Source organism: Schistocerca americana, chromosome 4 (assembly GCF_021461395.2).
Source record: "Schistocerca americana isolate TAMUIC-IGC-003095 chromosome 4, iqSchAmer2.1, whole genome shotgun sequence".
NCBI lineage: Eukaryota > Metazoa > Arthropoda > Insecta > Orthoptera > Acrididae > Schistocerca > Schistocerca americana.
The window spans coordinates 288,696,269-288,721,437 of NC_060122.1; the positions used below are offsets into that span (position 1 = coordinate 288,696,269).

The window sequence follows — 25,169 nt, forward strand, 5'->3', positions numbered from 1 at the left end:
ATGCATCATGGAGAAATAAGGGAGCAGGTCCAGAGGAGAGTTGGAAGAGAAAAAAACTGAAGTTCAGAAAGGATAGACCGGATGCAGATAGTGATCCAGTAGTTCGCATGATTAGGGGAGCTGCTAACGTGTGTAGCATAATCGACAAGCTGTTGTTGGCACCTGATCCACAACACTAAGACCCCAGACTCCACGCGTAAGCTGTACACAGGGCTAATTCAAAAGGCTCTTGTTGCTTGTTGAGCCCCACAGTTGTGTATCAGATCCAGTATCTGCAATGATGTAGAACCGTATGCCAGACTCCCATAATCATGACGGGATTTCATCAGGGCTTTGTAAAGTTGCACAAGGGTAGTGCAATCTGCACAGCAGCTGGTGTTAACTCAGGCAGCAAAATGTATTAAAGTGCAGCCAGCACTTTTGCTTAAGCTGAAGATGGGGAATCCACATCAACTGAGAATTGAAGACCAGTCCTAGAAAGCAGTAAGTCTCCAACAAATTGAGTAGTTGGTTGTTGTGGTAAAGTTCTGGTTGGGGGTGAACAGTATGATGTCGACAGAAGTGCATGACATGAGTCTTGGCCGTGGAAAATCAAAGCCATAGTTGAGGGGCCCATGCCTGCACCTTTCATATGTCTCTTGCAGTCGATGTATAGCAACACCCACACAGAAGAGCAGCAGTAGATGTAATAGTTGTCAGCATACAAAGAGGGTGATACTGAGGCCCCCACAGCTGCTGCTAGACCATTGATGGCTACTAGAAAGAGAGGGACACTCAGTGCAATGCCCTGAGGGACCCCCCATTCTCTTGGATATGGGGGGGGGGGGGGGGGGGGGGTACTGTGGGAAGCACTAACTTGAACATAAAGTGCAACAGGAAGTTTGGGATGAAAATCAGGGGCAGAAACCCAAGGACCATACTCGTGTCAGGTAGTAAGGATGTTTTGTTGCCCTGTAGCGTCATAAGCCTTTTGGAGGTCGAAGCCAATGGCTAAAAGACGTTGATGTCAGGCAAAAGCTTTACGGATGGCAGACTCCAAGAAAACCAGATTATCAGTAGTGCCTTGGTGAAAACCACCCTGAGAACGGTGCCAGAAGAATCCGAGACTCAAGGTGCCAACATAGTCGCCTGCTCATTATGTGTTCCAGCAACTTACAGAGAACATTGGTGAGACTTAATTGGGTGATAACTGTCCATCTCTAAAGAGTGCTTACCCTGTTTCAGTACTGGAGCACTGACGCTTTCTTGCAGTTGCAATGGGAACTCACCCACGCTGAAGGTGCGGTTAAAGATGGCAAGGATATGACGTTAACAGGCCACTGATAAGTGCTTCATTATTTGGTTGTGGATGTGGTCCAGCCCTGGGGCTGTATCAGGGCAGTGGGCTAGGACACTGACAAATTCCACCCCAAAGATAATTGCTTTCACTCCAACTGCTGTTTTAGGACACGAAAGGCAGGATGATAATTATAAGACGCTGAGGCTTAGCATACAGCAGAGTAAAATGTTCAGCGACAGCGTCTGGGTCAGCGTAGACAGTGCCATTCAAGGTAATACTAGGTACGCCTTCAGGTGTCTGGTATCCATACACACATCTGATTTTAGCCCAAACCTGCAAAGGAGAGGTACGTTGTCCAATGGTTGAAACATACTGTTCCCACATTCCTGCTTCCTTCTTTTTATTATGTGGCGGACCCGAGCACCAAGCCGCTTGTAGGCAATGAGGTGCTCAATGGGTGGGTGTCCCTTATGGCTTTGGAGAGCCCGCCCACGATCTCGAAGGGCGTCTGGGATTTTCAAGGAACACCAAGGTACTGTCTTCCGTTGGTTGGAATGACCGTAGTTGCATTCTGAACTTTTTCATCGATATCTCCATATGGGGGGGAAGCCAAGGTCAACAGCAGATGTGAAAGCATCCTAGTCAGCACTGTTGAGAGCCCATCTGGGCAGGCGTTCAGGGGAGTGAAACTGAGGGAGACACAGGAAGATTGGGAAGTGGTCACTACTACACAGGTCATTGTGGATGGATGAGAGAAGACAAGGACGCATAGTTGAGCAGCCCTGAGTGCCCACTTATTTTAAGAGATGTAACGAACAGGAGTACCACCGTCGCCAAAGGGGGCATCATCATCATAGCTATAGCATATGATATTGTTTGACATGCTGAGTGCAACCACTTGTACTACTTCTTGGCCTCTTGGTAACTGAGTTTATCCACAGTCTTGAATTCTTGTCTTCTTTCCTCTCCGGAAAATAGTGCAGTCTGGTGAGCAGGGAGAATGGTGCTTTCCAAAGTTGACACAGATGGGGGAAGTGCACAGGGAGTGTTCACATGCTGCACTCATCCACAATTTCAGGCAATGAATCACCCTCAAAGGCCAAGATAAGGACACCAGTAGTAACCCTATTGTCCTTTGACCCCCTATGTACATGATGGACAAAGTGCAAGGTCAAATCAGGAAAATTAAGCATCCGGAAAGCTTCAGATCAATACACAGTTCCATATACCACATTAGATGACAAACTCAAGGAAAGGTACAAACAAAATAGGCAGCCAACCAGCATTAAAAAATAGTTAGGAAAAAAGCCTTATTGAAGGATTATTGTGTTGTGCAAAATGGGGGTTTCCTTGGAGGAATAATGGTGTTAGGGACATTGTACAGGCTTATCTCAATCGAGCAGGGAGGACTGAAAAGAGATTTCATGACAATCAACCTGGGCATGAGTGGGTAAAATCTTTTTTGAAAAGAAATAAAGAACTAACGATTAGAGTAAATGCAAATGTGAAGAGGGCAAAGGCAGCAGTTACCCAAGAAACAGTGACTGATTATTTTAAAAACCTTGAAGTGACTTTGAGTGGTTTCCGTCCCTCCAACATTATAAACTATGACAAGACAAAATTTTGTGACGATCCTGGACAGTTGAAAGTAATAGTGAAGTGAAGCACAAGACATCCTGAAAGAATAGTGGATAGTTCTAAGACAAGTATCAGTGTGATGATAGCAGTACCTACCGACGGCTCAGTCCTCCCACCATACACAGTTTATAGGGCAAAACACCTTTAAGATACTTGGACGGAAGGGGGCGTAACTGGTGCAGGTTACAATAGATATCAAAGTGGTTGGTTTGACCTAACAATGTTTAAATCATGGTTTGTTGAAATTGTCTTGCCTTATGCCTGGCAATTAATGGGACCTAAATGATTATAGGGACAATCTCTCAAGTCATCTGTCATATAACGTGATTAAACTGTGCCTGGAACAGGACATTAAATTTGTGCTTCTACCACATAATTCTACTCATTTGAATGAGCCACCTGATGTGGTCTTTTTTAAACCTTTAAAACTTGCTTGGAGAAATGTGCTAAATGATTGGAAACGGAAGAATAGAGGAGTGGTGCTAAAATTCAAATTTCCTAGGTGGTTGAAGAAAAAAAAAAAGACACCTTTGAAAACAAAGCTATCAAGTCCAAATCAAATGTAATATCTGGGTTCAGAAAAGCAGGAATTTTTCCTGTCTGTCACGATAAAGCCATTTCACAAATTACAAACAATGCACATGGCACCAGCTCATCAGAAAGCTCTTGGACAGCAGCCTTCGAAATGCAATTGAAACAGATTTGCTCTAATGAAACAAAAGGAAAGTTGTGCCAAGCAAAGCATTTAGCATTAACTCCAGCAAAGGGATTTGTTATCAGTGACTTCAATGAAAATGATAGTGATGTGGCTGCAACCAGGGATTCCCTATCCGGTACATCTAACAGCGATCTATAACAGCACAAGTCAAATGAAAATGAAGAAATGGACAAGGAGAAGGATACAGATCGGCATACATTTAAAGAAAATGATTTCACCGTAGTAACATTTCCTAAAAAACACGTTAGGTTTTTTTATTGGTAAAATTGAAAGCATCTCTAAAAAAACCAATGAAATGACATTTCTGAGAAAGGAAGTTCTTGATGGTAACTTTTAGTTTGTCTTTCCAGAAGGTGACGATGCAACTTATGTAAAAAGAGCCCAAATTATTAAGAAAGTTGTTCCAGAACATAGAAGGCAAGGTAAATTTATTTTTGAAGGGATAGATGATTATGACATTGAGTAAATACCTTTCACATTGATAATGACACACAATAACTAAAAATTAATATTTGTTTGTCAATTTTTGTGAATGCAAGTTTTTCTACAGCAAAAATCTCAAATTTAATGACCTTGTAAAAATTTGTTTGGTCTAAAAATTGTAAAATTTTGTTGCAAATACAGCAATATATTTTTTAAATATAATGGTGATCGGATTCACCCCAACTGAGGAGGGGAAACCTATCTACAATTGACTTAAAATAATAACTGCAATTATAAGCTAAAACTAATGTAATACATGAATATATAATTATCAAGGTTGTGAAATTAACATACTGAATTTTTATTCCGATAGCACAACAATAAGTAGATGAAATTTAATAAAATAATAAAACTGCCATTTTTGGTCGGATTCACCTCATTTTACAGTATTGCTGGGAGTATTTTCTTCCCAAGGCGTAGCAAGTGAAGGGAACATTTTATGGTTGTGTATCTCTGCATTGAAACAGGACTGTGCTTTCATAGACTGCTGGGCCATTGGGCCACCAGTAGGAGATAACTTTATTCGCTTCATTTGTGGCTGATCCACCATGGTGACACACCCCACCCCCCCCCACCCCCACTCCGGACGGGGGCTCTCCCAATGGGCACCACCGAGCCTCAGCAGTAATCCATTCCTCGGAGTCCCCATGCACCAGTCATGAAGGGCACATACTCCTTGGCATACATGGGGAGTTTTCAGCTCAAGCATCAACAGTGCAATCCCTGCATGGCCAGGAGGCTACCACCATGCAGGTACTTGACAACTCGCCCCCACAATGGGTTGGAGGCCATGTTGGGTTTGGGGTGTATTACCATATTAAAGGGAAGGGTACACACTTTAAAAGGGACAATGGTTTAGCACACACCGCATTGGGTAACTTTCCTTGCACAATCTGCACTTCTGGAGAATTTTTCACCAAGAAAACCATCCAATGAAGAAGCAGAGGGAAAAGGGATAGTGGAAGTATAAGCATGCAGCATGGAAAGGAAGTAATGCCGCAAATGTTGGGGAGCCATGGTAGTCAAGCATGTACTCACAAAAGACTTATAAGGCCCCTGGGGGGGGGGGGGGGGGGGGGGTGGATTATAGGCTTCCTTCAGGCAGAATTTCCCCCACCATGTTCCCATTCCTGAGTAAGCCTAAAGTCTACTGCAATTAAGAGTGTGATCAGCGTCCGAAGTCCCAGTGGTTGTCTCCAAACAACTCCTTTGCCTCAATAGCTTTCCACCCCATATACATATAGGGCATCTTGAGTATGAGGATGTTTTAGAGTGGTTTGTACTATCCATGTGATCCAAGCAGTTAAGCTACCAAGATATCTATTACCCATGTTCCCCGACACCTGAGTTTCCTGACCAATGATAGTCACTGCAACACATCAAGAGGTTATAGCAGTAACAGGGCACCAACCTCCTGCTTAAGATCTCAGGTTAGCTAAACCCAAACCCAGTCGGAGCTTGACTAGTTTCTTGTGGTGCTCATTATTTGCCACATCCCAGGTCCTTGTGTCACTGAATGCTATGATTGAATAGATTGTTACCCAAATCCATCTCACCCTCCCTACTCAGCTTTATGCTGTATTGATGAATGAGGCACAAAAATTGAAAAGTGAGCTTGCAGGAATGCTGAACATAAATTCTTTACATGAAGAATATTTTTCAGTACTTTTCGCTCCACCTTGCCAGTACAATCCTGCATAAAATCAAAAATACACATATATTCTTGAGAGTTAGGCACAGTTTATTCTTTCTGTGTCTCCATCTGATATTCAATTCTTTATTTCAAACGTGGTGAGTAAACAAAACTTGAAAATTTCAGTTAACAAAAATACTTTATATTCAGTTTATTAATAATGTTAAATTTATATATAAAAACAAAGATGAGGTGACTTACCGAACGAAAGCGCTGGCAGGTCGATAGACACACAAACAAACACAAACATACACACAAAATTCAAGCTTTCGCAACAAACTGTTGCCTCATCAGGAAACAGGAAAGGAGAGGGGAAGACGAAAGGAAGTGGGTTTTAAGGGAGAGGGTAAGGAGTCATTCCAATCCCGGGAGCGGAAAGACTTACCTTAGGGGGAAAAAAGGACAGGTATACACTCGCACTCACGCACATATCCATCCACACATACAGACACAAGCAGACATATTTAAAAGACAAAGAGTTTGGGCAGAGATGTCAGTCGAGGCAGAAGTGTAGAGGCAAAGAAGTTGTTGAAAGACAGGTGAGGTATGAGTGGCGGCAACTTGAAATTAGCGGAGATTGAGGCCTGGCGGATGACGAGAAGAGAGGATATACTGAAGGGCAAGTTCCCATCTCCGAAGTTCGGATAGGTTGGTGTTGGTGGGAAGTATCCAGATAACCCGGACGGTGTAACACTGTGCCAAGATGTGCTGGCTGTGTACCAAGGCATGTTTAGCCACAGGGTGATCCTCATTACCAACAAACACTGTCTGCCTGTGTCCATTCATGCGAATGGACAGTTTGTTGCTGGTCATTCCCACATAGAATGCATCACAGTGTAGGCAGGTCAGTTGGTAAATCACGTGGGTGCTTTCACACGTGGCTCTGCCTTTGATCGTGTACACCTTCCGGGTTACAGGACTGGAGTAGGTGGTGGTGGGAGGGTGCATGGGACAGGTTTTGCATCGGGGGCGGTTACAAGGATAGGAGCCAGAGGGTAGGGAAGGTGGTTTGGGGATTTCATAGGGATGAACTAACAGGTTACGAAGGTTAGGTGGGCGGCGGAAAGACACTCTTGGCGGAGTGGGGAGGATTTCATGAAGGATGGATCTCATTTCAGGGCAGGATTTGAGGAAGTCGTATCCCTGCTGGAGAGCCACATTCAGAGTCTGGTCCAGTCCGGGAAAGTATCCTGTCACAAGTGGGGCACTTTTGTGGTTCTTCTGTGGGGGATTCTGGGTTTGAGGGGATGAGGAAATGGCTCTGGTTATTTGCTTCTGTACCGGGTCGGGAGGGTAGTTGCGGGACGCGAAAGCTGTTGTCAGGTTGTTGGTGTAATGATTCAGGGATTCCGGACTGGAGCAGATTCGTTTGCCACGAAGACCTAGGCTGTAGGGAAGGGACCGTTTGATGTGGAATGGGTGGCAGCTGTCGTAATGGAGGTACTGTTGCTTGTTGGTGGGTTTGATGTGGACGGACGTGTGAAGTTGGCCATTGGACAGGTGGAGGTCAACGTCAAGGAAAGTGGCATGGGATCTGGAGTAGGACCAGGTGAATCTGATGGAACCAAAGGAAATTCTGGAGTTCTTCTTCACTGTGAGTCCAGATCATGAAGATGTCATCAATAAATCTGTACCAAACTTTGGGTTGGCAGACTTGGGTAACCAAGAAGGCTTCCTCTAAGCGACCCATGAATAGGTTGGCGTACGAGGGGGCCATCCTGGTACCCATGGCTGTTCCCTTTAATTGTTGGTATGTCTGGCCTTCAAAAGTGAAGAAGTTGTGGGTCAGGATGAAGCTGGCTAACGTAATGAGGAAAGAGGTTTTAGGTAGGGTGGCAGGTGATCGGCGTGAAAGGAAATGCTCCATCGCAGCGAGGCCCTGGACGTGCGGAATATTTGCTGCGATGGAGCATTTCCTTTCACGCCGATCACCTGCCACCCTACCTAAAACCTCTTTCCTCATTACCTTAGCCTGCTTCATCCTGACCCACAACTTCTTCACTTTTGAAGGCCAGACATACCAACAATTAAAGGGAACAGCCATGGGTACCAGGATGGCCCCCTCGTACGACAACCTATTCATGGGTTGCTTAGAGGAAGCCTTCTTGGTTACCCAAGTCTGCCAACCCAAAGTTTGGTACAGATTTATTGATGACATCTTCATGATCTGGACTCACAGTGAAGAAGAACTCCAGAATTTCCTTTGGTTCCATCAGATTCACCTGGTCCTACTCCAGATCCCATGCCACTTTCCTTGACGTTGACCTCCACCTGTCCAATGGCCAACTTCACACGTCCGTCCACATCAAACCCACCAACAAGCAACAGTACCTCCATTACGACAGCTGCCACCCATTCCACATCAAACGGTCCCTTCCCTACAGCCTAGGTCTTCGTGGCAAACGAATCTGCTCCAGTCCGGAATCCCTGAATCATTACACCAACAACCTGACAACAGCTTTCGCGTCCCGCAACTACCCTCCCGACCCGGTACAGAAGCAAATAACCAGAGCCATTTCCTCATCCCCTCAAACCCAGAATCCCCCACAGAAGAACCACAAAAGTGCCCCACTTGTGACAGGATACTTTCCCGGACTGGACCAGACTCTGAATGTGGCTCTCCAGCAGGGATACGACTTCCTCAAATCCTGCCCTGAAATGAGATCCATCCTTCATGAAATCCTCCCCACTCCGCCAAGAGTGTCTTTCCGCCGCCCACCTAACCTTCGTAACCTGTTAGTTCATCCCTATGAAATCCCCAAACCACCTTCCCTACCCTCTGGCTCCTATCCTTGTAACCGCCCCCGATGCAAAACCTGTCCCATGCACCCTCCCACCACCACCTACTCCAGTCCTGTAACCCGGAAGGTGTACACGATCAAAGGCAGAGCCACGTGTGAAAGCACCCACGTGATTTACCAACTGACCTGCCTACACTGTGATGCATTCTATGTGGGAATGACCAGCAACAAACTGTCCATTCGCATGAATGGACACAGGCAGACAGTGTTTGTTGGTAATGAGGATCACCCTGTGGCTAAACATGCCTTGGTACACAGCCAGCACATCTTGGCACAGTGTTACACCGTCCGGGTTATCTGGATACTTCCCACCAACACCAACCTATCCGAACTTCGGAGATGGGAACTTGCCCTTCAGTATATCCTCTCTTCTCGTCATCCGCCAGGCCTCAATCTCCGCTAATTTCAAGTTGCCGCCACTCATACCTCACCTGTCTTTCAACAACTTCTTTGCCTCTACACTTCTGCCTCGACTGACATCTCTGCCCAAACTCTTTGTCTTTTAAATATGTCTGCTTGTGTCTGTATGTGTGGATGGATATGTGCGTGAGTGCGAGTGTATACCTGTCCTTTTTTCCCCCTAAGGTAAGTCTTTCCGCTCCCGGGATTGGAATGACTCCTTACCCTCTCCCTTAAAACCCACTTCCTTTCGTCTTCCCCTCTCCTTCCCTGTTTCCTGATGAGGCAACAGTTTGTTGCGAAAGCTTGAATTTTGTGTGTTTGTTTGTGTGTCTATCGACCTGCCAGCGCTTTCGTTCGGTAAGTCACCTCATCTTTGTTTTTTTATATAATTTTTCCCACGTGGAATGTTTCCCTCTATTATATTAATGTTAAATTTACTAATATATCTTTTCCAGGAGGAATCTGTGATAACATATGCACAGATATCACTTGTGTTTATTATCAGTCCAAGAAGTGTGCAAGTTAAGTAAATGTATCACTTTACAACCGGCTGATCTAAACACCCAAGTTCTGTGTAACTCCAACTTATTCCAGATGATCAACCATGTACTTACCACATACTTCTGTCGCCTGTAGGTATCACTGAGTCCAATCCCAGCCTCATCACCCCGAGGATTAAGTTGAAATGCTTTCTGATAACAGCGTCGAGCTTTATCAAGATCTTTGTCATTTAGACTGTAATATCTTCCCAAATACACAAAACAATAATAGCTATTTGGGTCCAGTTTGGTTGCCTGTTAACAAAACACACAATTTGAATTATTGATGAAATCAAAATATAGTTTGTATATTTTCTATGTCAAAAGATTCACTATGTGCTGCAAGCTTTACACAATTAAAACAGAAGACAGCTAAAAGCAACCAAAAAAAAAAAAAAAAAGGGGGTATATTTCTGATGAATATATCATTCTGAATGAGGTGACATTATGCACACTGGACACAGTTATTCATTTCAAATGTCTTTCAAATATATGGAATAACTGAGGGTACGTGTGGAAAATCAGTGTGGCACCAATTTTAGGGTATCAAAAAACTACTGAAACAAAATGTTGGTAATGCAAAAGTTCTACAGAATAATATAATTTTCTAAATATTACCACAGAGAAAACACAAGGAATAAAGTGCTGTCAATGTCAGAAGCTACTTACTGTAATCAGGACTATATCAGATGCTTAGCATGTTCAGCATATTGATTATATTAAACAATGTACATTCACAAACTAGTCTTTTCATAAAGACCATTTGATGTAATGATAGGATTTAAAATGATTAATCAACCCCCTTCTAGGTGTATTAATCTGATAGCAACTGTTTCACTTGGATTTATTTTACCCAACAGCTTAACGAAATAAAATATTCACAAAATGAGCTAAAAAGATAGCAGATTTTACATTCCAGCAAGGCAGTTTTTCATAATTGATGCTATGAGTAGGGAACTGTGATCTCTTTTGTTATAATAAATAGACAAACACCTTATGGATCACAACTTTTTATTACTGACTACTTGTTTCAATCTTCACAACAGATCACCTTCAGGTCATAATAGGTTGAGTGACAATCAATGAATTAGTGTGTTTATGCATGAAATATGCGGCAGTCTCTGTCGAAATCCTTCCATCACTCAACCTTCAATGGCTCATAGATGATGTGGAGGCGCAGATTGAAATCAGTAGTTGGCAGTAAAAAGCTGAGATCCAGATGATGTTTGTTTATATGTTAAAGCAGTTTTTGCCACTCAGTGTCAGATACTTAGATAATACTTTCATCAGTGATAATTCTCATTCTTCAAGGAGTAAAACATGTGCGGCTCACTAATTTCTGCAATGTCACTTTGGTGGTTTGAGAGCCACACTGCTACATTGCAGCTTCTCAGTTGGTTACATGAGTCTTATAGGTACAGTTCCAGACTTTTTTTACTACAGAAAATAGTTACTCAAACAAGACAATAGGTTGAAATGATGGTGTTTTTTTCCAAATTCAAAAACATTACCCATTTATTTGAGTAAAATCAACATCAAAGACTAAGAAAATCCCAACAGCAACTAGGAAGAAAAAAAGTGCAATATCTGCGAAAAGGGTTTCTGACCCGAGAAAGTATATTATAATTAGAACAACATTAAGCATATTCAGTAACTGTTTAAATATTGAAAACGGCTGTAGCAGACAGTTCTTCAAATACAGTGTTTCCCACAAAGGGGTTTACACTGTTTGAACTTTAATAACACTAACAAAAATTAATGAAAACCATGAATTTTTAAGTCATATACATGCTCACAACATTACTGATGATGTTTTACTGCTGAAGACTTCAAAATGTCTTCAATTGACAACAATACAGAGTCTGCAATGTTGCAGAACAGATCGACACAAACTGAAATGGTTGCCATTGGAATGCAGTCAAAGGCGGTCACAATTGCATCTCTCTCATGTTATCCAGCTTATGTGGCTTTGTGGTATACATGGTGTCCTTCAGAGTTCTCCACAGAAAGAAGTCTAATGGCGTTAGATCAGGAGGTCTGGGTGGAAACTCAACACTGTTTCACCCAGGAACTGCTGCATGTCACAATAAGGCGAAAGAAAGAGGAAAAAAATCATGTTTGTAACAGTTGATGAACAGCTGCTGCTATTCTTTCATGCAACATGGTAAGGTACTTTACACTTGTCACTGTTGCTCTAAAAAAAAATGGTCCTACAAGTCTTCTGACACATACCACACCACACTGATAATCCAGGAATATTAACAGCTCGTTCTTTGACATGGGGATTATCTTTTGTCCAGTTCAAACAGTTATATCAACTGATGCTTCCATTCAATTTAAATGACATATCATCAGACCAAACACTGACATCAGTCAACTGCCAGAATGAGATTTTTTTTTCACTCTGCAGCGGAGTGTGCGCTGATATGAAACTTCAGGAGTGCTAGTTCTGCAAGGTTCGCAGGAGAACTTCTGTAAAGTTTGGAAGGTAGGAGACGAGATACTGGCAGAAGTAAAGCTGTGGGTACCGGACGTGAGTCGTGCTTCGGTAGCTCAGATGGTAGAGCACTTGCCCGCGAAAGGCAAAGGTCCCGAGTTCGAGTCTCGGTCGGGCACACAGTTTTAATCTGCCAGGAAGTTTCATATCAGTCAACTGGTTATTATCACAAATCCGTTCACAAAATTGAAGGCCCATATCCAGATCATCCTCACTCATTGCATGAAGCATCCTGGAAATCTACGGTCCCGCACCTTGCTTGCTTTAAAATGTAGTGAACACTATTTGCTTGCACCTGATTCACATGCAGCTTGCCTTATGGACTTCTTTGAGGACCTTGTGAAAGCCTTCTCTCTCAGATTCGTCATGATATTCTGTTAACATTACATGTAAAGGAGGTGCAATCTCAAACTCTGCCCACCATCCATCTTTGCACTTCTTTCATGTTTTGACATTTCAAATAAAAACCACTTTCTTTGCTCCAAGGACAAGTTTCCAGGCATCTTGTTATTTATATGTAGTTACTGGTGACTAAAAATTGAACAAAAGAAAAACAGTTGAAGAGCTACACACACTAGTCATGAGAGCATGATACAATCACAATTGGATCTGTTTATCATTAATACTTCAGCTATTAAAGTTTAAACAGTGTAAACCCCTTTTGCGGGACACCCTTTATAAGAAGAAAGGTTTAAATATCTAATTAATCATTTTACTGTGAAGTAAGGAGCACTGATAAATGGTAGCGAAGCAAAATACTTTAGTTTTCAAACAACAGATCAGTACTGAATATCAGTGACTAGAAAAACTAAGAATCATTTAAAATTCAAATTCTTGCAGGTCATCTCCTAACTCCATGTGCTTGCATCAATTCCTCAACTGTTGATTTGTGTGCCAATACTCCACCACAGTAGCCCCCTCTTGAGAGTAGGACAGAGAACGACCAGCTGAGCGATATTGCCCAAAGTAGAGCACAGCTGTACTGCTCCTGTGTTGGAGTGTCATTACCAGTTGAGCCACAAATCTCTGTAAAAGCAAAGTATAGCTCATTATCACTGACTGAAGATTTTGCTTGCAGGATCTGAGGATGCTGGGAACACATAGGAATTTGGGCGCAATTTGACTCTTAGTCTGATCACGAGGTGTGGCCATTAATTGCACGCACTGATCACGTAGGAACATGAATTTGCTGTCTGTAAACTAGTTGACTCTGGGCCAGACCAATGTATATTTTAATAGTTCTCAAGCTGAGTAGTACAATAGGCAAAGTATCACTCCAGGTATTGCTGTGCCACATGAGCACTGCCTTTCCACCATTCCATTACTCGTCAGGTGGCAGCTTGTAGCCTTGAGGTGGGAGTTTCAATTACTTCTGAGAGTTCTGAAAAACAAACAATCAAACTGATGGCCACAATCCATAGTCACTGTAGGCAGAACTTCAAATATGACATCCACATGCAAACAAACTCATTAGCCACAGCCTCTGCCAAAATATTGGTGTCTCTTCTGGCCAACAGATAGAGCTGTCTATTATAGTCAATAAGTACCTGTACGCAATGGAGTAAGGGAATGGTCCAGTGACATCCAGGTGCATATGTGTAAATCTTGTTTCTGAAGTGACTGTATCTCCAATAAGTGTGAAGCCATGTTGACTGACTTCGTTTTGCTGGCAATGTAAACATGCTCGCACTAGCTGGCAGCACTGCTCATCAGCTCCTGGCCATGTAAAACACTGAGTTACCTTTCCAGAGTGAGAAAGATCACGAACAACATGGAATATCTTCTCATGGTACGTTGTGGGAATGTGGAGGCGCAGTTGATCTTGTGGTGTGTCACACCATAAGGTGACTTCCAATGCTGGAACAAATATTTCCTTAAATTTGCAACTGGAGTTACAACTGTGCAATAGCATTTGTAGTTCTGGGTCCGTGCACTGTCAGTGATGCCCGTCCACAACATTCCACTGACTGCATTGTATGCTCATGAGAGGCAATGTGACACAATGTTTTTAGTCCACTTATAAGGTGATTGTCCGTAGTAAACTGTCCTATATACTCTAAATGTCTTATGAGGCAAGGTGGGCTGTGCTGACATTCTCTGGAAAGCTGTGATGAGAGGTTGATGATCTGTGAAGACAGTGAATGTCTTTGCTTCAAATTCGCTGCAGAACTATTTTGCTGTTTTGTACACTGCAGTAACTCTCAGTCTCTTGCAGACCAAGGGGTTTGAGCCTGCATAAGTTTACAGGGAAAAAAGCTAACGGCTACCAAGTTCCCAATACCCACTACTGTAATGCTGCACCAATGGCCGTTTGGCTAGTGTCTACTGTTAAAGCTAACGGCTCAGAGTGATTTGGATGAAAGAACAAGGTAGCCATTGCCAATGCATCCTTAAGTCTATTAAAGGTTCCAGTCGTTGTTTGTGTCCACGATACTGGGTGATTGCTGGAGGTATATTTTCCTTTAAGAGCGACAATGGGTGGGGCTTGTATTTGCACAACATTTGGTCAATCTCTTCAGTAAAAGTTTATGATGCCTACAAAACATCTTAACTCTTCATAAGGTTTTGACTGAAGCATATTCAAAATTACCTGAATGTTGTCTGGGAGTGGTTTGGTACCCTGTGTCAACACTTCATATCCTAGAAATTTAACAGACAGCTTCCCTAACATGCACTTGTTTATGTTTAGGAGGACACTATACTGCTGGAGATGTTGAAATCATAACTGTAAATGCTCCTTGTGTTCTTGCTCACCACTTGAAGAAAAAAAAGATGTAATGTATATACATGAAACAAAAATTCTGGCCTCTTCAAATTACAATATGTAAAGTGTTACGATGTCTCAAATGTGCTGCACAATCCAAAATGAAAATAATGGAATTCAAATAACACGAACAGGATAATGGCGACGACCTTAGGAATATCAAAGGGGGCTACAGGAACTTGCATATAGGCCTTGTCACAATCAATTGCACTACAAATCGTAGCACCGTGTAACGCACTTGCAAAGTACTGGACATTAGTAATCGCATAGTGATCTGGGATGGTCCTAGCATTCAGAGCCCTAAAATTGCAGCAAGGATGATAGGTACCACCTTTTTTTACTCACCAAATGGAGTGGTGACACCCAGAGGCTGTCTGATCTGCATGTAATACTTGTGTCCAACTACTTGTTGAAATGCTGCTTGGTTGCCGCTTAATGTTCTGGTGCTAAGCGGCGGGCACAGGCAGAGAGAGGCTGTTCAGGAACTGTTCGAATGTAGTGCATTGTTACATGCCGCATTTTCTTTTGAGGTACGCTTGGCATGACTAAGTCTGAAAAGCTTTGTAGGAGTTGCTGAAATGGATCGTTATCCTCACTAGCAATGGTGGTTATATTTGGACTTTTCATCATTGTTGTAGGGTTTCTATGTTGTAGATCCATCTTGATTAGCTGACAATTGTGTACATCCACAAGAAGCTCAAAATGGTTTTAAAAAGTCCACCCCAAGGTAGGAATGACTGTACTGTTTGCAGCTTTTAGTGTGCAGCTCTCCTTACAATGTGCAGTTTTAGTGCACTGTGGGGATGCGATGCTAATGTCCGATCTACTGCCAATTAAATAATTTGATGCCGTTCACTATGTCTTTCACAAAGATATGCTTTTCTGAAGCACTTTGTATTTGCTGATATGCACACCGTGAGGAAGTGCAGTTGTCATGGACTTGCTTTCGCTTAGTGCCTGCAGGATGATTGAACTGTTGTTTGTGGCTGATAATGTCCCTTATCGCTTGCTTTTGGCATTTGAGTAACAGCACAGTTGTTCACACTTCCTACCTGATATCAGAATTTGACATGATACCAGCACCACGTGGAAGCGTGACTTTTGTCGACCCTTGACTTGCAGCTGTGTTTTTGTGCAGGTTGAAAACCATTTGTGTGGTGGTAGACTTCAATATCGTCCTCTAAAATACTAAAACGGTGCTATAAACCTTTTAAAGTGTCCAAAAGTTTACCCTTTTCCTGACTTGTTTCAACAAGAGTGGTGTCAATCTGAATTTATTGTGTGTTGCTTTCTTTAACATTATCACAACACATAATGTCCAGAACTGAGCTTGTTGTTGCACACTTATTCTGAGTGAGTGCAGTAGGGGGAAAATGGAAAATTGCATCTATTTCTCTGTTGAAATTGATAATGTAACCTGTCATATGGTACCAAAATGATACTCGTCACAGATGGAAGACAGTGGAGACATATTGCAAATAATGTGTCTTCTGAAGAAAGGTTCTGACCTGCCAAATCAAGCAGTTGTCATAATACTTCTGATGGATTTCCATTTCTGATTTCCTCCTTATGTAGGACGCGTTGCATATGTTGTTCCTTTTGCACTGACAGGTGCTTTATTACTGTGTCCTTAAGACTCTGATATGATTGCTTGGTGACTGGCTGCAGTATCAAGTCTTGCACCGCTTTAACCAGCTCCTGATCCATGTTGGTGGAGATTAGGTTTAGTTTGTCTTCGTCATTGTGCACACTGTATTACTGAAAGATGCATTTCACTTGAACAAACCACTCTTCGGGAAAAGTTGACCAAAAAGTTGGTATTTGTACTGATTTTGATGTAGGTGAAATATTCATTTGTGAAGAAATTGATGACAAAATGAGAGAACTGTGATTCTGCTGCTGCCTATCTTCCCGCGTGAAGAGGGGAGGCACTTGATCTACCATTTTGTGGTGGCATAATATGTTATATGATGTGGATGAATTAATCTCTGAATTGCAAGGTTACCACTGTAGTTTCTTGTTTTAGCCCAGCATAAGGAGTGCTGGTAAATGGTAACAATGCAAGATACTTTATTTTAACTTTCGTATAAAACATCGACACCAAATACCAGCAACTAGATAAAGCAAGTATAATCTAAAATTGCAGATCATCTGTCAACTCCACGCACTCACATCGATTCCTCGACTGTTGATGTGTGTCGCCGATATGTTGCCACAAATATGAGATTTTAACACTGTGCTGTTATTGTGAATACTGCATCTGTCAATTGAAGAGCTAACAGGATTATGTGGAGGCACCTATTAATGAGATTATACAGGAAGTGGGTCTGGCCATGTTTATCATAAAAACAGGTTATCAGCTGGCAAACAAGGTAGAATTAATCAGATGGGTGCATAAACACAGTGATGGAAATTTCAGGATATCTAGATGACTGCATGAATGTTTCTTCTCATCCCTTCCCACCAGATAACTTTTCAAGTTAACACAGCATATTTGCCTACTATGATGAGTATGGACACATACCATCATCACGATTCATCAACACTGACACAGTTGAAGGCAATCTGTAAAAATTATTGAGGCACCTTATTGTGCCTTATTGAGGCACCTTATTTTTTAGTTATTGTCTATTATCTCTTATTATTAGTTTTCCCACATTGAGTTTTATTTGCCTGTTCTCTGTCTCCCTTAACCTAGTCAAACCAGCCATAAATAAGTAGTTCTATTGATGAACCCATATGGAAGAGAGTATGTAATGGAAACTCAAATATGCAATAATAAATATAAATGACATTTCCACATTTTTTTCTTTAGCAACAATTATTAAGGAAGAGAAAATGCTGGTTTCCTTATGTTTATTCTCCATATCACATAATACACATTCTAGCATCGCAATTCAGTGAAGCTGAGAGCCTCTCCACAGCTACCTCAAACATCAGTAGTAATCAAAAACCCCTCCTTTCATAGTTCAGGTACATTATTTCCATTGCAAAACAAACATCAGTGTCTTCATCATTATAACAGATCATGTCTTTCAACTCAATTTACAGTCAATGTATGTAATACATTTGTAGATTCATGTAGCCTTACTAATAAAAAAAAAAATTAAACATATTATTACTATGCCTTTGAAAAAAATTACTGTCAACTACCACCAATTATTTTTTCATCTCATTCACCTGTCACTGACTGTTAATCAAAAGAGGCCAAGATACTTCTTGTTTTCTGGACTTTGGGTATCAAGCATCTGTGAAGGATTTAAACCCTTTGTTCATGAATTATGGGTTTGTAATGAGCTACATGGCATACATAACATAAGATCCCTCAGTGGAAACAAACTTTTCTAACCTTTACTGATTACATTTGCTCTCAAGAAAACCATAAAATTTGAACTAAACCAACTTGAACAACAAAAAGTCTCTGATAACATCAAGCCAATGAGCCATGTCACTGGTTATCTTCAAGAAGCCTACTGGCAAATCATATTTGTGACAACTTCAAAGCAAACATTAACACAGGCCAAGGATGACATTTATTCAATTTCCTGTGCCAAAGAATTTCTCTTCCAGTTCACCAGCAGAAAGTGATTCTTCATGACTAACATAGCCAATGATTATGATTAGTTACAAATAAGCCTACTGTTCATGAAAGCTCAGCACATCTAGCAGTGTAGCAGTGATGGCCTGTGGAAAAAAGGTGTTCCATTTAAATGAAGATTAACTGTGACAGGGCATATGTGAAATTAAAGCCGCTATTACACTGCATCCTACTTAGCAAACTTCATGCTTGGCAGCATGTTGATTTTGGCAGCTGGTATTTCCAAATATGGATCAGACTATCACACTATCACAATGTAGTTCTGATGGCTTCAAAAAACCAATATATCTCTAAGCCCTTAATCAGAGCCCACAAAAATTATTCCCAGATTATGTAGGAGGCATCAGTATTAAAATACTCCAATAACAAATTCTATACCTAACCTTATGGCTTGTGGGTCTAAACGATGACATGCTTTTAACTACGAGATTTATTTTAAACCAATGTAATAGAATGTAAACAGTGATTTACTCTTATTATTTCCCACTGGCTCTGTTCCCTCTGTAAAGATAACACAGTAAATTGAGAACGATTATGGTCTCCAGCAACTCTTATCATGCCCCCTATATGGTTGGCCCACAGGGATTCCACATTATCCGGTCTCTCTGCTTGCTTACTTTATGCTGTGCCTTTGCCTTTGGCTAACAGAAGGTGTCACTAAGCTGCACACACAATGAGACGAGAACTTTCTGGTCATCCCCAGATCTTTCAAGATCAAATCATGTAGGCGAATTAAGTTGGGTGATGATGAGGGTATTAGATTAGGAAATGAGACACTTAAAGTAGTAAAGGAGTTTTGCTATTTGGGGAGCAAAAAACTGATGATGGTGGAAGTAGAGAGGATATAAAATGTAGACTGGCAATGACAAGGAAAGCGTTTCTGAAGAAGAGAAATTTGTTAACATCGAGTATAGATTTAAGTGTCAGGAAGTCGTTTCTGAAAGTATTTGTATGGAGTGTAGCCATGTATGGAAGTGAAACATGGACGATAAATAGTTTGGACAAGAAGAGAATGGAAGCGTTCGAAATGTGGTGCTACAGAAGAAGGCTGAAGATTAGATGGGTAGATTACATAACTAATGAGGAGGTGTTGAATAGGATTGGGGAGAAGAGGAGTTTGTGGCATAACTTGACTAGAAGAAGGGATCGGTTGGTAGGACAAGTTCTGAGGCATCAAGGGATCACCAATTTAGTATTGGAGGACAGCGTGGAGGGTAAAAATCGTATAGGGAGACCAAGAGATGAATACACCGAGCAGATTCAGAAGGATGTAGGTTGCAGTATGTACTGGGAGATGAAGAAGCTTGCACAGGATAGAGTAGCATGGAGAGCTGCATCAAACCAGTCTCAGGACTGAAGACCACAACAACAACAACAACAACAACAACAATGTGGTTATGGGAGGTGGGCAGAAAACCTGGCACACTTCTGCAGATATTTGCCCCCTACCTAATTCCCCACAAAATATGGGACAGGATCTTTATTGACAAAGTAGGTCTATTCCTTAAGTCAATGTGAACCAATAGGCCGTGCTCTGGGTATTACAATGAAACATTGGCTATGTAGGGCCTACCAGAGACCGTCAAGCCCTTAGTTCTCTCAGTATAGCTACTCAGACTGTTTCAAGATTGAAACAGAATACTGTACTAAATAGCACCAGCATGCCATACACAGTGCAATGACTAGGCTAAGTGGTTGGACAAACTTTAAAGTGCGAAATGCAGAAGGTCATACGGGTGATATGCACTTATGGAAGGTCTGATGGTGTTTTTGGGTAAATCTACACCTACATCACACTGTGCAAACCACCTAACAGTGTGTGGCAGGGAATACTACTGTTAACACTAACTGATCCCCCCCTTCGCTGTTCCACTCGCAAATGGCACATTGGTAGAATGATTGTTGGAAAGCCTCTGTATTAGCTCTAATATGTCAAATTTTCTCGTTGTGGTCATTTCATGATTGTATGTGGGAGGAAGTAATATGTTGTCTGACTCCTCTCAGAAAATGCTTACTCTAAATTTTGATACTAAACCTCTCTGTGATGCCCAACACCTCTCTTGCAACATCTGTCACTGGAGTTTGTAGAGCATCTCTGTACTGCTCTCATGCAGATTAAATGAACCTGTCACAAAACACACACTCAAGTACATCGCCCTTCTCTATCCATTCTATCAGTCCTACGCGGTAAGAATCCCAGACTGATGAACAATAGTCGAAAACCAATCGAAAAAGAGTTACATCTCCTTAAGATTCTTCCTACGAATCTCAGTCTGGCATCTGTATTTTCAACTATTTGTTTTATGTGATCATTCCACTTAGGGTTGCTCTGGGTAGTTAATCCTACATATTTTATGGTAGATACAGTTTCCAGCAATTTGTCAGCAATTGTGTAGTTATAAAGTACTGGATTTCTTTTCTTATGTAGGTGCAATATGTTACATTTATTTATGTTTGGTGTCAACTGTCAGACATGCAGTATTCCTCAGTCCTCAACTGGTCATTTTACAAATCAATAGTCTTCTGGCACTGCTACTTTCTTACAGACAACCGCCTCTGCAAACTGCCTTAAAGCACTTCTGATGATTTCTATTAGATTGTTTATCATCATCATCATCATCATCATCATCATCGTTATCCTCTTCATATATAAGATAGTCTTCACTGCCATCAAGAGTGTTACTTAGGCTGCACTCCTTGAAAGATTTAACAATAATGTCTTCTCTCACCCTAGACCATGATTGTTTTATCCACTGACATACTTTTTTGATTCTACGTCATTTCAAGCTCCCTTCGGCATGAAGTCATGTAGTGTTTCATCCAGCATCCATTTGTTCCACTCCTCTTTATATACACTTTAAATTCTTTATTTATCATGAAATCAAGAGGTTGTAATTGTGAAGTACATCCTCCCGGAATAACAGCAAGCTCGGTATTTCCCTGTCTCAACTTCTCTTTCACAGAATTTTTCAAATAACTTTTAAACGGATCTAGCACAAGAAGAGAACTATTCTTCAATAAAGCACCTTTCCTTCTCTCCCACATTCTGTTAATTCATAATTTCGTACCAGCCTCATCCATCTGACCCTTGTCATGTACATGAACAACAACATGTGATGGCATTTCAGAAGGTTTTGGCATTGTTTTGCACTTGAATATGATCACTGGATAAGTTTAGTACCACAGCACAATATGAAAGGACAACAACGTAGTCCATTTTTTCATGTCCATTCCTATGAGTCCTGCCTATGAGACAGGCAAAATACCCTCAGACTTCAAGAAGAAAATAATAATTCCAATCCCAAAGAAAGCAGGTGTTGACAAATGTGGAAATTACCGAACTATCAGTTTAATAAGTCACAGCAGCAAAATACTAACGCGAATTCTTTACAGACGAATGGAAAAACTAGTAGAAGCCGACCTCGGGGAAGATCAGTTTGGATTCCGTAAAAATATTGGAACATGTGAGGCAATACTGACCCTACGACTTATCTTAGAAGCTAGATTAAGGAAAGGCAAACCTACATTTCTAGCATTTGTAGACTTAGATGAAGCTTTTGACAATGTTGATTGGAATACTCTCTTTCAAATTCTGAAGGTGGAAGGGGTAAAATACAGGGAGCGGAAGGCTATTTACAATTTGTACAGAAAGCAGATGGCAGAGTCGAGGGACATGAAAGGGAAGCAGTGGTTGGGAAGGGAGTGAGACAGGGTTGTAGCCTCTCCTCGATGTTATTCAATCTGTATATTGAGCAAGAGTAAAGGAAACAAAAGAAAAGTTTGGAGTAGGTATTAAGATCCATGGAGAAGAACTGAAAACTCTGAGGTTGGCCAATGACATTGTAATTTTGTCAGAGACAGCAAAGGACTTGGAAGAGCAGTTGAATGGAATGGACAGTGTCTTGAAAGGAGGATATAAGATGAACATCAACAAAAGCAAAACGAGGATAATGGAATGTAGTTGAATTAAGTCGGGTGACGCTGAGGGAATTAGATTAGGAAATGAGACACTTAAAGTAGTAAAGGAGTTTTGCTGATGACGGTGGAAGTAGAGAGGATATAAAATGTAGACTGGCAATGGAAAGGAAAGCGTTTCTGAAGAAGAGAAATTTGTTAACATCGAGTATAGATTTAAGTGTCAGGAAGTCGTTTCTGAAAGTATTTGTATGGAGTGTAGCCATGTATGGAAGTGAAACATGGACGATAAATAGTTTGGACAAGAAGAGAATGGAAGCGTTCGAAATGTGGTGCTACAGAAGAATGCTGAAGATTAGATGGGTAGATCACATAACTAATGAGGAGGTATTGAATAGAATTGGGGAGAAGAGGAGCTTGTGGCACAACTTGACTAGAAGACGGGATCGGTTGGTAGGACATGTTCTGAGACATAGAGGGGTCACCAATTTAGTATTGGAGGGCAGCGTGGAGGGTAAAAATCGATGGGGAGACCAAGAGATGAATACACTAAGCAGATTCAGAAGGAGTAGGTACTGGGAGATGAAGAAGCTTGTACAGGATAGAGTAGCATGGAGAGCTGCATCAAACCAGTCTCAGGACTGAAGACTACAACAACAACAACAACAACAACAGAATCATGTGAGTGTTGTCACTTTTCAAGAAGTGTTATCAGCATGGGAGGCTGTCTGCCAGATTTGAATCCATCATGACAACGGCATTCCAACATTCAGCCACTATCATGGAATAACATTGATGGTCCACCTTGCAATGGACACCCGCCATCAACAGCACCATCTTAAGGCCACTACTTACAAATTATGGTGCATAAATGTCCCTTGGACATTGCACCCAATTTAGAGGCTACAGTGAGGGTTGTGTGCACTTGACCATCTTGCTAACGCTGTCTCCCTCCTGCCCCACCATCACAAACCCAGAACACTGTATAGCCTATGATGCATCATCACAGTCTACAGTGCCAGTGAACTTGAATTGAAAGTGATTTGTTTTATTGGTGATGGTACAATATTTTTGTTAGTAGCTAGTTTCGTAATGGAAAAAAAAAAAAAAGGTATTCCTATGATGCAGGCTATAAATTGAAAGTAATAGCATATGCAGAAGATCATGGAAACTGAGCGGCATTTCGGCCCTCCACCAATAGATAAAACCATTAGTGACTGGCGGGCTAGTAAAGAAGAACTGAAAAAATGACGAAGACAAAATGTGCAAATACGGCACTGAAAGCAAAATGACTAAGGCAAGATGATGATGTATTGAAATGGATTCAAGAACACCATCACATTGGCATTGGAATCAATACAAAAATGATTCAAATACATGCTCGTAAGATAGCACTACAGTGGAACTTAACAGACTTTAAGGGTGGAGTTGGTTGATGCTACATGTTTATGAAGCTTCACGGTCATAGCATGCGAACCAAAATCAAAATATCTCAGAAAATGCCATGCGAGTATGAGGAGAAAATATTATCTTTCCATTGCTTTATTATTCAATACTGAAAGAAAAGCAGTGCGGAATTAAGCCAAGTAATGAATGTGGATGAAACTCCTCTGACATTTGATGGGCCGAGTAGCAGAACTGTGGCCTTGTAAGGTTCTAAAACTGTAACTCACCAGATGGTAGAGTTTTGTCAGGACTGGCTCTCCCAAGGCCATCAGTAGTTCTAATGGAATATTGTCTACTCCCGGGGACTTGTTTCGACTCAGGTCTCTCAGTGTTCTGTCAAACTCTTCATGCAGTATCATATCCCCCATTTCATCTTCATCTACATCCTCTTCCATTTCCATAATATTGTCCTCAAGTACATAGCCCTTGTATAGCCCTCTATATACTCCTTCCACCTTTCTGCTTTGCCTTCTTTGCTTAGAACTGGGTTTCCATCAAAACTCTTGATATTCATGCAAGTGATTCTCCTTTCTCCAAAGGTCTCTCTAATTTTCCTGTAGGCAGTATCTATCTTACCCCTAGTGAGATAAGCCTCTACATCCTTACATTTGTCCTCTAGCCATTCCTGCTAAGCCATTTTGCACTTCCTGTCGATCTCGTTTTTGAGACGTTTTTATTCCTTCTTTTACTGCATTTTTATATTTGCTCCTTTCATCAATTAAATTCAATATTTCTTCTGTGACCCAAGGGTTTCTACTAGCCCTCATCTTTTTACCTACTTGATCTTCTGCTGTCTTCACTATTTCATCCCTCAGAGCTACCCATTCTTCTTCTACTGTATTTCTTTCCCCCATTCCTGTCAATTGTTCCCTTATGCTCTCCCTGAATTCCATGCTAACTGACCCCTCTTCAGGACGACAACATGGCAGCAGCGGCCTCTATGCAAATACACTCCTGGAAATGGAAAAAAGAACACATTGACACCGGTGTGTCAGACCCACCATACTTGCTCCGGACACTGCGAGAGGGCTGTACAAGCAATGATCACACGCACGGCACAGTGGACACACCAGGAACCGCGGTGTTGGCCGTCGAATGGCGCTAGCTGCGCAGCATTTGTGCACCGCCGCCGTCAGTGTTAGCCAGCTTGCCGTGGCATACGGAGCTCCATCGCAGTCTTTAACACTGGTAGCATGCCGCGACAGCGTGGACGTGAACCGTATGTGCAGTTGACGGACTTTGAGCGAGGGCGTATAGTGGGCATGCGGGAGGCCGGGTGGACGTACCGCCGAATTGCTCAACACGTGGGGCGTGAGGTCTCCACAGTACATCGATGTTGTCGCCAGTGGTCGGCGGAAGGTGCACGTGCCCGTCGACCTGGGACCGGACCGCAGCG

At 41.9% G+C, this 25,169-nt stretch overlaps 1 protein-coding gene across 1 annotated transcript in view; it reads right to left on the minus strand.

Annotated features, from left to right (window-relative positions):
- LOC124612407 (tetratricopeptide repeat protein 37) overlaps positions 1-25,169 on the minus strand; it is a 161,029-nt gene that overhangs the window by 102,584 nt on the left and 33,276 nt on the right. Inside the window, exon 8 of the mRNA XM_047140599.1 lies at positions 9,629-9,808. Coding sequence (XP_046996555.1) covers positions 9,629-9,808 — 180 coding nt within the window. The remainder of the gene's footprint in view (positions 1-9,628; positions 9,809-25,169) is intronic.